The sequence below is a fragment of the Scaptodrosophila lebanonensis genome, unplaced genomic scaffold (genome assembly GCF_003285725.1).
Source record: "Scaptodrosophila lebanonensis strain 11010-0011.00,11010-0021.00 unplaced genomic scaffold, SlebRS2 tig00000043-arrow-pilon, whole genome shotgun sequence".
In the NCBI taxonomy this organism is placed as follows: Eukaryota; Metazoa; Arthropoda; class Insecta; order Diptera; family Drosophilidae; genus Scaptodrosophila; species Scaptodrosophila lebanonensis.
In genome coordinates, this window is record NW_022060545.1 from 10,082,924 (window position 1) to 10,097,311 (window position 14,388).

The window sequence follows — 14,388 nt, forward strand, 5'->3', positions numbered from 1 at the left end:
GAAACCGGGAAAACCACTCGAAGACCCCTCATCCTACAGGCCGATTTGTCTCCTGGACTCGATCGGTAAGGTGCTGGAGAGACTGCTCTGCTCGAGGCTCGAAACAGCAATCGGTCTATCCCCCAATCAGTACGGGTTCCGGAAATCGAGGTCCACCATAGACGCGATCAGTAGAGTGGTGGATCTTGCGTCGAAGGCAATATCAGGTAGCAGATGGAAGGGAGGTGCCAAAGAATACTGCCTGGTGGTGACCCTCGACGTCAAAAATGCATTCAACTCGGCAGACTGGGGATGCATTCTCAACGCACTGGTGGATCAAGGCGTACCCACGTGCCTGGTGCGCTCCATTAGAAGCTACCTTAGCGATCGGATACTTAGGTTTCACACATCGTCTGGCACCAAATCCCTCAATGTTGTTGCTGGCGTCCCCCAAGGGTCGGTCCTAGGGCCGCTGCTCTGGAACGTCATGTACGACGGCATTCTCCGCCTCCAACTCCCACCCGGTACTGAGCTAGTGGGGTACGCAGATGACGTCGCAATTGTAGGCGTTGCGAAGGATATCAAAACCGTGGAAGACGCGTGCAACCGCTGCATCCGGTCGATCATTGACTGGCTGAACACCGTGGGCCTGGAACTAGCGGCGGGCAAAACAGAGGCAGTGCTAATCAGCAGCCGCAAGGCGGTAGAGCAAGCGCACATATCAATTGACGGTACTCTCGTGCGGTCCAAACGTTCAATTAACTACCTTGGGGTTAGATTGGATACGAGATTGTGCTTTCGTGAGCATCTGGAGCAGACGAATAATAAAGCTGCAGAGGCCACACGGGCGCTAGCCCGAATTATGGCCAACACTAGGGGCCCAAAGCAAGGTCGGAGGTTATTGCTTATGAGCGTAACCAAATCAATAATGCTGTACGCGGCACCGATATGGGCTGCCGCGGTGAACAAGAGGAGCTACATCCGCGACCTCGCTGCTACATACCGTCTTGGCGCTCTCCGTGTCTGTAGTGGATTCAGGACGGTTTCTGACGATGCCGTACTGGTGATCTCGGGGATGGCACCTATCGACCTCCTCGTCCTGGAGGCGAACTACCTTCACAGTTTTGCTGCCGGGCGGCCTCGAAGGGACGCGCGGGCGGCGGCTAGACGTACGACGGTAAGCAAGTGGCAAGAGCGATGGAATGCCTCGTCAAAAGGCAGGTGGACCCACACGCTAATAACTAACGTAGCATCGTGGATCGGCAGAACACATGGCAAGGTCGACTTCCACCTGACCCAACTTCTGAGCGGCCACGGTTGCTTCAGAAGTTATCTTCATAGATTTGGGCACGACTCCAGTGCGGAATGCCCGGCCTGCAGAGGGATACCGGAAGATGCTAACCACGTAGCCTTCCATTGCCCAAGGTTTGGGGCGGACAGAAGGAGACTGGAGGCGACAACCGGATCACCCCCAACGGCGTCGAACTTTGTGGCCAACATGCTCGCTAACGAAGAGTCGTGGGCTGCGAGCGCAAACTTTGCGGCCTCCGTTATGGGCAAGCTCAGGAAACAGGAGCGGGACAGGAGCGCGATATAAGCGGGTTGATCGGCCGGGCGAAGCAATGCCTAACGGCCGTACCGCCTGGACTTTGACCTGCGTATATCATTATTATTATTACTTTTACTTTTATTATTACTATTATTACTCCTATTGTTATTTCTATCCATTCTATATTGTTATTTTTCCACTCTAAAAATAAAGAATACAAAAAAAAAAAAAAAAAAACACACACACACATGGAGGTTAAGGAAAGAGAGAACAAATTACATATTACATTAAATTGCATGTTGTTTGGTATGCAAAAACGGTGCCTCTTGTTAAATGGCAGCTTCGCGCATCCGCAATGCTTCCGCCAAGACGCGTGCTAACTGAGCTTGTTTATATTCCATATAGTAGTATGCCCGTTTAATTGCCTTTGTTCCTTTTTTATTACCATTAGTTATTCGAATGCATTTAATTTACTACAAAGCTGCAAACTTAAATGGTTGGAAACATTATTCAATTACTAATTTACCCATTTAATTAGAAGATAATTCACTACCTGGCTTATTTGGGAAAACTGATGAATATTTTAATTATATGTTAAGTATTTTAGTTTGTAAATTGCGTCGATTATCATATAGTTAATGTAGTTTAACAACAGGCTTTTTTGTCACTTAATTATTTAATTATGCCATCCAGCTTATCCTTCCTCCAAATTTGGTATTTAAAACCACAATGATAATAGAAAATGAAATATTTATTAATTAACAAAAAATTTAAAGCTGTTTTGGAAACTCTTTAAAAGCAATTATTCTACCAGCGTCATTGTTTGAAAAAGTATGCTTTCTTTGTAGAATACTTTACTACCCAAGTTATTAAAATAATGAATTACTTTTAAATGTCTTCAATTAAAATAATAATTAAATAATTAATAGGCGAACAGATTCTTACTAGTTTCATTAACTTGAAGATGCACATAACTTGAATTCAGCTTTTTCCAAAGATAAAGAATAAATAGATGAATAGTTAACCTATGTAGGTACAAAGTAGCTGTGTGGGAGATAATTATGTTTGTTGTACTTTCCATCATATGTGTTGCACCTTTGTTAAGCTGGGGCTAAGAACAAGTTGAATGTATAATAGTTACTTCATTATCTTTAGTAATTTAAACATTACTAGTTTGTAAGTCATGTTGCCCTTACTTATTACAGCAACTCTTTGTTCTCGTTTACTCTGAGTATATTGGACTCCATCTGTGTTATTTGCTAAACGCACTTGTGTCAGATGCAGATCCTTTATCGTTTGATTAGTCTTTAAAGTGTGGGCTCAGAATTCAATAAAGTTGGCAATTAATTCCAACACTTTGTAGTTCCTGGTGTTAAATATACGTCGGGAACGTGAAAGGTAGTAAAAATGTATTTACAAGTTTAGTTTCTTAAACAAATAATTTGTGAAAATATGTCAATTCATTACGAGTAGTTCGTGTTACTTGTAATTATTTCACAAATCACGTCAACGACAGAAAACCCAATTAAGTTTTTAGTTTAAATACACACATAGTATTTGATATACAAAAACAACACATAAGATTTTCACAAAGAAACGAGTCAATTTAACCAAATAATAGTTCTTTAATGCAAATGGCAAAAACTATTTGAAGCCCAATGCTTTAGCACGCATTCACTTATATCGCCATCAAATTGTGAGCTCTTGAAATCAAATTTAAACATTTCTTTTCCCTCGTGCTTTGCTTTACTTACCCACACTTTTCCTCGTCCTTGCCAGGCAAGCAAACTCTGCGTAGTTTTCCACTTTTCTTTCATTCATGCAAGCGACACGTACTTCCGCTCATAAGCCAAAGGCACACCGCAAATGCACATACACACGCATACACTCACACACACACACACACACACGTGCATATGCACACGCACACAAAGGTGCACACGTAGTATAAGGGGCGGGAAATATTTTTAACATTGTAACGAGATAATATTTTTCTAACATATTCTTGTAAGGAGTGTGATTGGGAGCGAGTGTGTAAGGAATGCCGCTGCAGGTGCTGCTGTTTGAGCGCTACTTTTTTGTGCCTTCACTAAATGATATTACCTAAAGTAACATCAACATGACAGGCAGGCTGGCAAGCAGCAAAAGCTGGCAGGATAGTAGACGATGACTACGACGACGACGACGATGGCTTGCGCAACTAACGGAAACCGGATGTGCTGGCTTGGCAGTTCTGAAGTGATGTTTAGGCTACGGCACTGGCAAGGACCTTCTCTGCGTGGGACAGTGTACAACGTTGCCAATGTAGTTGGATAAAAATTAGAATAGAACTAGAAGAATGGCCAACCCATAATCATTCTTCAGGCTTTTTGTTGATGTTAAAATTTAATTGGTATCTTCTTATTTTACAAATAAATATATAACAAACTTTTAGAAACGTAAACTAAAAACAAAATTTAGAATTTGATATTAAAAATTTAAGTAGGTTTTGTTTAAAAATTAAGAAATCTTTATTATATAAATATATTAAATTTGTTCATTAGCAATTAACGATTTGTAGCTAATGAACAAAATTAATATTCTTATGTAAGCATTAGTTAGTGAGTTAAGGCAAAACTAAATGATCTGCGATATATTTTATTTATTATTTTTGAAAAATTATCTATAATTTTGCACATTATTTTCAAGATATCCCGTAAATATCCCACAGTACATTGCTAGTTTTGCTTCACTCGCATGTTCCAACCTTACCATAGGCATCGAGTGCCACGTTTTATGTCGTGGCAATGGCAGCTGTACCTATACTATGTATAAGTGCGCCACAGGCTACTGAGCGTCACACACACACACACACACTCACACAAAGAAAGGAACACACGTACACACACACCTTTAACTTGCGACAGCATAAATCGTTTCGCAATTGAACAACGAACTGTGCAGTAGCTCTCAGTATAATATAGCCATATTGGCATTTAATGTGGTGCAAACATTTAAAGTTATATTAAGGAAGTACACGCAAACGCAGCGAGTGCTTCCCCGACCAGACCAAACTGCATTTTAAGTAGGTGGGGGTAATAATTTTTTCGAGAGCACATTCCAAAAACTCTGCACGACAACGTGCTGTGGTCGATAAGAGACTTGCACGTAAACAGCACCAATATACATACAATACATACATACATATGTATGCACACATGTACATACACTTACACATTAGCAATAGATGGGGAGCAGATGTTTTTTCTGAAAGCTCAAATGCAGAAACGCAACTCACGCCCAGTTTATTGGTACGTTCTGCATATACGAGTACTTATTGAAGTTTCAACGCCTCCTATTGATGCTGCCACTGCGGGTGGCTCAGCAACAACATCAACAACAACAACAACACCAGGAACAGCAACAGCTTACTTATCCTGCGGATGCTCAACACGTTCGAGCATTAGCATGCCTGAACCGCAACAACTTCATTTTCAGCTGCGCCTTTTACCAAAAAATACTACAGAAATGCAAATACAGTTAACTCTGCTTAGGCAAGATCAAAGCCAAAAGCACAAAGTCTGCTAAAATTCGAAGTGCGACCAATTTGGGGCGATTCTATGAAAGAATAAGTGACTTTTGCAACATTTTGCCAATATTCTATTATTATATAAACCGAATTCTTCTATTGAAAGTAATGCTCCAACAAAACTAAAACTTTTTTGAACGATTATTGCGAAATTCTTCACAGCCAACTTTATCATATCATGATCATATTCTTTCTTTTGTTGATTGTTTTTAAATATTTTATCAATCAATCTTCATCTAAATCGGAAAGAGGAGAAAGCTCGCAGCTCTGTCCCTATTCGAAGTTTTGTTTTTAAAAGAATTCTATATCCTGTTCCACTTTATCTTGCAACCTTTCCTTCTTGCGAGTTCTAGATTTATTGTAAAGAAAGATTCCAAGCTAGTTCTAGTGTTTTTGCTAGCAATCCATAATGCTTTAGAACGTCTTTAACTTTAACATTTGTGATTACAAAACACCAAGCAAATGGCATGATGTTAGAAATTTTTATGTAAACTGCGCCAAAATAGGGTATTAAAGCCAACTAGCATATTTTTCTCTAACGATCTTCCAACTTTTCGAGGTTGCTAGCTTAACAGGACATACTGTACATTGGCATTTACTTTGCCGGCTGCAACCAAACCCAAAAAATTTAAACGCTTGTCCTGACTTTCAACCTTTGTTGCTGCTGTATGCAAAAATGTCTCTTAATTTAACTTGCTGCTCCTGCCTGGCTTGGAAACTTGCGGTGGCCGTGATGGTGGTGCTGGTATCTCTATTGCAGTTGTCATTTGCATATTTGCTTTGCAATTTTCGGCTCAACTTGTAAATTTGGTGCTCTAGGCGAAAGGTGCAAATCTGTTTAGCAGAATGTCAGCCAAGAGCGGTAAAATGCATTTATGGAAGGGGGAGCAATGAAAACTCGCTTTAAATTAAGCAAATGCTGTGTAAGCTAAAGTTATTACATAGCTGACATTTCGCAGCTTTTGGCTATCAGTTCAGCATTTTATGGCTGCCCAGGCTACAATATTATCTGCAATAGGTTTATTTAAGTACCCTAACAAACGACAAATACAGAAATGAAATGAAATGGAAACCAACTGTGTGTAACGTAATGCGATAAGTGTAACTTTTATGATCACATTATAAAGTCAGCTTGAAGGAGCAATAAAAAAGCCACAGACAACCGCCATTCGACTGCTTTAAGTAGAAAATCAAATTCAAACATTTCATCACCAATGACTAGATGAACAACCATTGTGGGACTAAATGGGAAAATAATACGAGTACACATACTAGAACCTTAACTGTCGATTAAAGTAACTGTGCTTAATGAATAGAAATCCATTAAAGTGCTACAAGCTATAATTGTTTGGAATACTGCTAATGAAACAAGATTAAATAAAATAAATTACGATATAAAATAAAGAATACTGCTATTTTCAAGAAGACTTTGTAACGGGCTGGTTGCCATCATAGGTAAGGAGGGGACGGCAGTTGGTAGTTGGAAAGTAAGTGGAGAATATGGAGTGTGTAGTTCGTCTTAGCCATAGAAGGCGATGTTGTATTTTAATTTACCACAAAAACTAAATAAGCTTTTTGGCTTAATAGTTTAGCGGCGATTTCCTCTTCAATATAATTGCTCGTACTTTAGATCAAGGCAGAAAATTCCTCACGCTTTCAATAACTATAAAGAAACCGTTTCCATAACAGCTACAAGATATAGTAGTCTCTTTTGATTTAAGGCTTACAAAGTCATTGGTTGGACAAGAAACTTGACAACATCCAAAATTGTATATAAATTTTCATAAATTAAGACATACTCGTATATACTTCTGTTGTAAGAAACAACTACTTGCCATCAACATTTTGCATTAAATTCTTTCACACGAACAATCCATTACTCTGATCCCAAAGAATAAAACTATTGTGCATCGTTAAAGCGTTTGTTGATTTCATCTGGTCGCTGGCAATTAAATGAAGTCAATGCTTCTTTAGTTTTTAACAATGGCAGCAGAAAGAATACATGAATACAACACCAAAATTACGTATACGCCACCTAAAGCGAATTTTGGTAAACTGCCAATTGACTTTAATTACTTTGTACACTTTCATTGTTGTAGGTTTGCATATGCGTGTGTGTTAGTGTATGTGTATGAGAACCGGGAACATGACACTCAACGAAATGCTGCCATCATCGTCTGGTGTCATGCGACAGGCAGGCGGCAAGCGGGAACGTTGGCAGGCACTAGAACTTTCATTAGTTTTTGGCTGCTTTAGCCTTTTGCCGACATAGTTACTTCTACACACATACACAAACACATACACAAGCATATACAGCATACACATGCACTGATACATTTTTGTAGCGGAAGCCACTAAAAGTCTTTAGATTGCATTGGAAGCATGCTCAGAGAGCAGGCAAAGTGCCCGCCCCTTGCCCCATTTAGCTGGATATGAAAACCGTTTTGTGAAATTTAATTTTCAGCGTACTTGATTTTTAAATGCCTTGCCAACTGTGCAGCATGGCAGGGGCAATGAAATTTGCGCTTAATTTGTACAAAAATGTCTCTATTAAATTGTAAACTATAAAGTGCCGACAGTCGCTGGCTGGGTAGGTTGGGGCCAGCTACTTTAATGTGCAGAGATAAATGCACTCGAAACACTTTCGGAGCAAAAAAGTATATGTATATCGAAATGAGCAAATAAGTCGGAAGAAAGGCATAAATTCAGCTGCAACTGCAAAAGATTGTCTTAAATATTGCAATCTATATGTACATTTTTGTATTTATTCATTTATTCAGCTGCTGCTGGAAATGGCGGCGAATGAAAAGAAAAGAATTTTGCAGCTCTGGTGGCGGATATCGGATAAGTCCATATGTACGTATTCGTACAACATGTTCTTGCTGTTGAAATTGTCGTCTTGTTGGCTCTTTGGCATTGCATTTTGTAATTAATGACCGCACTGGGCTGTTGCTATAGCAATTATGTAGTAGATTTGCCCATCGTAGTGGCTATTTGGGGAGCACATACTGGGAACAAATGTCTAAAGATATGTTTGAGTGCAAAAGTTGTAGCTGTTTGTGTAACGTGGAATGAAATTAACATTTTATGACATTTCTACACGTCCCTTATTACCCTGCCCCCACATACGAGTGAGTAAGTACGCCCAGTGATAAAAAAGGTAGACAAGGTAAATAAATTGTTGGCCAGTGTCAGGCGCGTGACAAAAATTGATGTTAAAGTCACGTCCAATTACAAAACTCCCTTATAATTTTGTTGACAACATGTTTTTTTATTTTGCTTTTACGAGCGAATTATGTTGCCTATTTTTCTCATTACTGAAGATTACGAGTCTTATAATTAATTTTCCTTAAATGTTATCAAATAATTATTTAAAAAATATTGATCTATATTGGGTTACTCTTAACATCGTATTTTATTCCAAGAAAGTTGTATTTTATTCAAAGTATTAGGAATGCCCAGATTTGCAAGTTTTTGCAAGCGATTTTGATAGAATTCGAATTTACTGGTAAAATAAATTTTTACATATACTTGTATTTGCAGACTGATCTAACTGTAAATGACTGCAGAATAATAGTTTTTGCTCTAGACATTACTTGATTCTTTATGGAGGTAATAAAGCACTACTCCGGTTTTGAAGTTTAATCATTCTTAATAATAGGCATTGAACACTTAACAGATTTTTAAAAAAGGTTTCAAAATTGATTGCCCAATCTTCTTATCTTATAGTCGGCATATATTTGCACTCTATAATACGTATTTTCCTTAAACATGATAACGATTTAATTTTAATTTCTTATTTTGGTTTAATTTCTATTGCAATTTAATTATTTTATTCCCCTTAAATATACAACTGGATTAAACTGCCATAGTAGGTAACAGTACACCTGTTTAATAAAATATAGTACAAATAATAAATTAACAGAAAAAAATTAAAAATTGAATTTTCGTTATATCGTGAATGGTGACATTTTCACTAATTTCACGGTTGTATCGATACTCGTGACGCTCACGATACTCACAAGTATTTTTTAATCATTCACGTTCCCTCCCATCTTTATCACCGGCATTTGTAAATGAATATGCGCACAAAAGTATGCTATACTATATATGTTTATATGCGAACCTCGTTTTATTTTAATGTTTTGTTTAGTGGCTTGTTTATGTTTTTCGTATACGAACGTACGTGTGTATGTCGCCGCTTTTTGCATTCATTTACAAGTTAATAATTAAATTTCTTGCTCATACAAACAAGACGGAACGAAAACGAAAACGACAAAGGCCCGACAATGCAAAGAGACTGTCATTTGTGTTGTTGTTGTTGTCGTCATTATGATTTTGGGAAGTAATTAGGCAAAGTTTTCACTCTATGTGCGTGTCCTTTTCTAGGCAGCACGTTTGATGAGCCTTGTTTGTGCAGTTGTTTAGCAAAAGAAAGAAAAAAGCGCAGCTTCAATTTTCTACGTGCTCACCATAAAGTTTTTGGTCTAATTTACTTTTCTTTTATTCGGATTTTTATTTGTTTGCTTATTATATATGTATTATACATTTGAAGAACTTACACAATTCTATTACAAGTTTTCAATTCTGTTAGTAGAATTATGCGCCTGCCACTGTGACATCAATAAAGCGAAACCGATGGTATTAAAGATAGGTGTGGCAGAGCGGCAACTTAAAGTTTAAGTCAGACTGTTGTCAGGCCTTACACGGAATTCGAAAAAGTAAACTAAGCTGTTGGCATAGCAAGGCATTTTTTCAGAAAGAAAATATGTGTAGGACTATGGGTTCACAAGAAAGAAAAAAAGCAAGTAAATGAAAACAAACTTAAGGAAAAAAGGAAAAACGATGGAAAATCGAATGAAGCAAAAAGCAAACAAGTAAATGAAATTTCCGCTTGTGTGCCAGGACACTTGCTGGCTGACATGTCGATCATTTAGTGGCAACACTAAAAAGGAAACTTGCAACAGTATCAGTAACATGTGTCTGTATTTGTGTGTGTGTGTGTGTGTGAGCCAGTTTTCGCCGCACAAATGAAGCGCAAATCATCAGTTGATTTTGTGCAATTTGAAGTGCCGGAAATATGTTTTGGTTGATAGCCTTAACTTTTATAAATTTTACAACAATACATATCCCCCAACTACGCCATATTTCTAATACGAGTATTGTTTACTTTACAATATATACTATACTTTTATGCGTATGATTGTACATACATACTATATGTGGACTTCTCATGGCGCTGACCCACAGAGAGTTTAAATTATGGCTAAACTTACTTCAACTCGCTGTATTTGAGATAATATCATTTGATTAGTGTGGCCAGCGCCTTTGCCTTTCCTTTTGTCTTCCTGTACTCTGCAATTGCCGCAATATCGCAAAAACTTTAATTAAATTCGCACACAATTCTCGCAAAGTTTATGCAGCATTTGCCTTGTCACCAGAGATAAGTTCAACGATGCGTAGCCCCCACTTCTCTTTGCAGTTCACAGAGCAGCCGGACAAGGACATGTGGTCTTAGTTTTGCTATTTCTATAGGGCAGCATCCAGCCCGTACGCTTTGTTTGCTTACGGACTTTAAGTTTTAGAATAAAAACTTAATGGAAAACTTTTAGTTGAAGTTATAGGGCTTGTTGAACTCTCGCTTGGGCGAGCGGTCTAGTCTAGTGCAAGGACTTCTAATGAATTAATTAGTTGATTTTGGTTACAATAACTTTGCACACACAGGCCACAAAAGCCACAGGAACTTTTTTGTTCAAAAATTCATTTTTATTTGTGTTTTATGTTAAAGACTTGTAGTACAATATAAGTATCTCATAAATGTTTGCAGCTCGCGCCTAGCAACATACCCTTGACAATAGCAATGAAAGTCATCGACCCATAACTCATATATCGATTTGCACCATTTTGTTGTTATTGTTTGTCTCCCTAGGATATTGAGTTGGGGCGTTGGCCCCCATTGCCCGTGCCCAAAGGTCGTGCCGCGCCGCACCGAGCGCGTACATTTTATGCAATTCGTTTGACGCTTTCGATTGATAGATTTATCACAGCTTACAAAAATAAGGAAAAAACAGAAACAGAAAAATCATATTGTAAATTGTGCAAACAAAAAAGTAAAATAAACAGAGCGTTAGATTATGTAATGTTTTTCTGTTATGCTCCCCCAAAACAGCCATGCTCACCCTCTGGTATCCTAAGATTTTCTTCGCTCGCACCCTAAGACCCCAGAGACGCGAGCATCGCTGTAGGCGAGCACTTCATTTGTGTTTGTTATTCTGAAACATTACATGCTCTTTACAAATACAAAAAGCAACCAAATCAAGAGCGTTTTTAAATTAAATACAATTGCAATATATGTTATAGACTAGCCTAAAATTCATTCGTCGTGTCTATGCAAATTATTTTGCCTCTCTACTTAGAGTTTTTCTTCTTTTTTGGCATTTTCGCCCAGATGCGGAAGAAGTACTCATCGCGTCGCAACAGTTTGCCGCGCGCATATGAGTGTATATCCGCATCCATGTTGTGGTCTCGCAGCCAGGATGATGTATTGCAGGTGCTCATTTCTGTACGCGGTTCGTCCGGCAGACTGGCATGACCTGCACACATCAATTATATAATTTGAGTTAACTTCCATCGGATATAAGTTTACAATTATTTATAACGTACCTGCTGTCATAATCTTATAGGGCTCCTCCGATTCCAAAGGTTCACTCAACCCGATTTCATTCTTGGCGAATATGCGTATCATGTACTCGTGATTCTCTTGCAAGTCTCTGATCTGGAATTTCTGCACGCCGGCAGGCACACGACCAACCTCGATCCACATCGACTTCTTCATGTCACGTATGGCAATGTGATAGCCGAGCAGAGGCGCACCTCCATCTGACTCGGGTATACCCCATTCGAATACGTGAGCATTGGCAGCGATGACTCGGGCCTCCAGTGGTGCCGTTGGTGGTGATGGCACGGCTAAGAACAAAATATCATTTAATAATATGTACTACACTGAGACAAACTAAAAATTAAGTATTTTCCTAAATTGGCAAATATTTATCTTAAGAACAAAATCTTACAAATAAGCAGTTCACGTTTTATGCATGAAAATGATTTTTTTAGAGCAGTAGAACTGAAGAACATTTTGCATTTAAAACTATGAATTTTGCTAAGACTATTTTCGTTTTAAGATTTTTGTTTACATGCAAAAAATACTTGGTATAGAAATGTAAATGTATGTATAAGGATTCTCGAACTTACTTGCGTGTGTCTTAAGCGATATGCTTTCAGTTACGGCTGGTGCACCTAATCCAACCTCATTCTCAGCAGAGACGCGGAACCAGTACTCGCATTTATCCTTCAGATTGTCAATGGTATAATGTAGTTGATGAGCATCCAAAGTAATGACCTTTGCCCAAGTAGTTGATGTCGAGGAACGTTTCTCCACACAATAGCCTAAAAAGAGAGAGTGCTGCTAACAACTGCTCGTCTTAAAATATATGTATATATGAGCTTACCTGTGATTTCTGAGCCACCATTTCGTGCTGGCACCTCCCAATCGAGTGTGACACTACGACTCGTAATATCGGGAGCTCTCAGATTTTGTGGTGGCGATGGCGGAGCTACATTTTAATAGATTTATAAACATATTAATACCAAGCCTCCATTTTTAAATAAAAACAACATACCCATATTTTCAGTAGGACTTTCTTTATGGTATAATTAAGCATTGCCATTGGGGTAGGCGCATAAAAAGCATTAGTTGCGATTAGTTTTATAAAGCCGCATAAATTATAAAAAGCTAGCGTATTTTTTTGTGAATGTAAATATGAATATAACTTACTTATTTTACGTCCGACGACAATCTTCTCCGTAGTCTCGAAAGCCTCGCTCGTACCAACCTCATTTCTAGCATATATTCTAAATAGATAGCCCTTGTTGCGGATAACATTTTCGACATGTATGTTCGTCACAGTGCCCGTTGTTGTACCCACGCTGCGATATACAGTCTCAGTCTCTTCCCTGATCTCTACGATGTATTCAATGATCTTTGAACCACCGTCGCTTTCTGACGGCTCCCAAGCTAGTGTAAAGGAGCTATCATTCATACCGGATACTTCGGTGGGTGGACGTGGTGGAGTTGGTTTATCTGGAAGAAAAAAATAAGGTAATGCATTGATTAAAATAATCAATGAAATAAACTTTGTATTTGTATACGTACCAAACTTCTTTGTTATGGTAACAGTCTCACTCTCAGTTGGTTCCGATTCACCAATTGGGTTAATGGCTACAACTCGGAACATATACTGTGCATTCATAGAGAGCTTTTGAACAGAATACGAGTGTATGTCCTTATTGAAATCGGACACCTTCATCCAAACATTATTCTGAACATCGCACTTCTCTAGTGTGTACTGTTTAATGTCCATGCCACCGTCATCGATGGGCGGTGTCCATTCCAAGGTAATTGAGTCTTTCTTAACATCCTTGATCTCCAATGATTGAGGTCGACTGGGCTTGTCGATTACCTGAACAGAGCATTCCACATATGTGCTGCCTGACTCATTTGTGGCTGTGATCTTGTACCGTCCCGAATGTTCGCGAGTGAGTTTTGTCACAGTGTACGTTGAAGTGGTTTCCGTAGTCTCGATTGTGATTTGTTTCGTCGACTTTTGTTCAACTGTCTCCTTATGCCAGGTCACAGTTGGTTGGGGATAGCCTTTGACCAATGCTGGAATGGTGAGAGTGCCGCCAGTACGCAATTTTTGCGACAAGTATTTGTCCTCAATTTCAATGTGTGGCTTCTGTTGTAAAGTCAACTTGCAGGAAGTCTCAACGGAACCCTTCTCATTGGTAGCCACACATGTGTATGTGGCCTCAGTCTCAATGGTTGTCTTTTCAATAGTATACTTGGCTACACGGTTCTCATAGCGCAAGCTGCTGGATTCGAAGATCTGGCCATTTCTCTTCCAAACGACCTTTGGTTCTGGAATGCCTCCGAATACACAGGACAGTGTGACCTCTTTGTCTAGCTCAGAGGCAACATCCTGCAGTGGCTCGCGTACGCTTGGTGCTTCTGTTTCTACCTTTGGTACCAGGCGAATTGGCGGGGAAATTGGCGAAGGCGGTGAGGGACCAATATCATTGACAGCAATTGCCCGAAAAACGTATTCTGTATCGATCTTTAGTTTGCTGACGGTGTATGTGGTGTCCTTGATCTTACGAATCTCAGTCCATCTATAGTGCATTAAGAAAGAATTTTATTACAAACGTTTCTTATAATTTTGTTCTTACATTGTTC

The 14,388-nt window shown here is 39.0% G+C and overlaps 1 protein-coding gene across 1 annotated transcript in view; it reads right to left on the reverse strand.

Moving 5' to 3' along the window:
• Positions 1-10,840: 10,840 nt before the first annotated feature.
• LOC115622449 (titin) overlaps positions 10,841-14,388 on the reverse strand; it is a 78,845-nt gene continuing 75,297 nt past the window's right edge. The window contains exons 32-37 of the mRNA XM_030516391.1: positions 13,309-14,324; positions 12,931-13,236; positions 12,605-12,709; positions 12,348-12,542; positions 11,760-12,062; positions 10,841-11,689 (exon numbers count right to left, since the gene is read on the reverse strand). Of these exons, the coding sequence (XP_030372251.1) occupies positions 11,505-11,689; positions 11,760-12,062; positions 12,348-12,542; positions 12,605-12,709; positions 12,931-13,236; positions 13,309-14,324 (2,110 nt within the window). The 3' untranslated portion in view covers positions 10,841-11,504. The remainder of the gene's footprint in view (positions 11,690-11,759; positions 12,063-12,347; positions 12,543-12,604; positions 12,710-12,930; positions 13,237-13,308; positions 14,325-14,388) is intronic.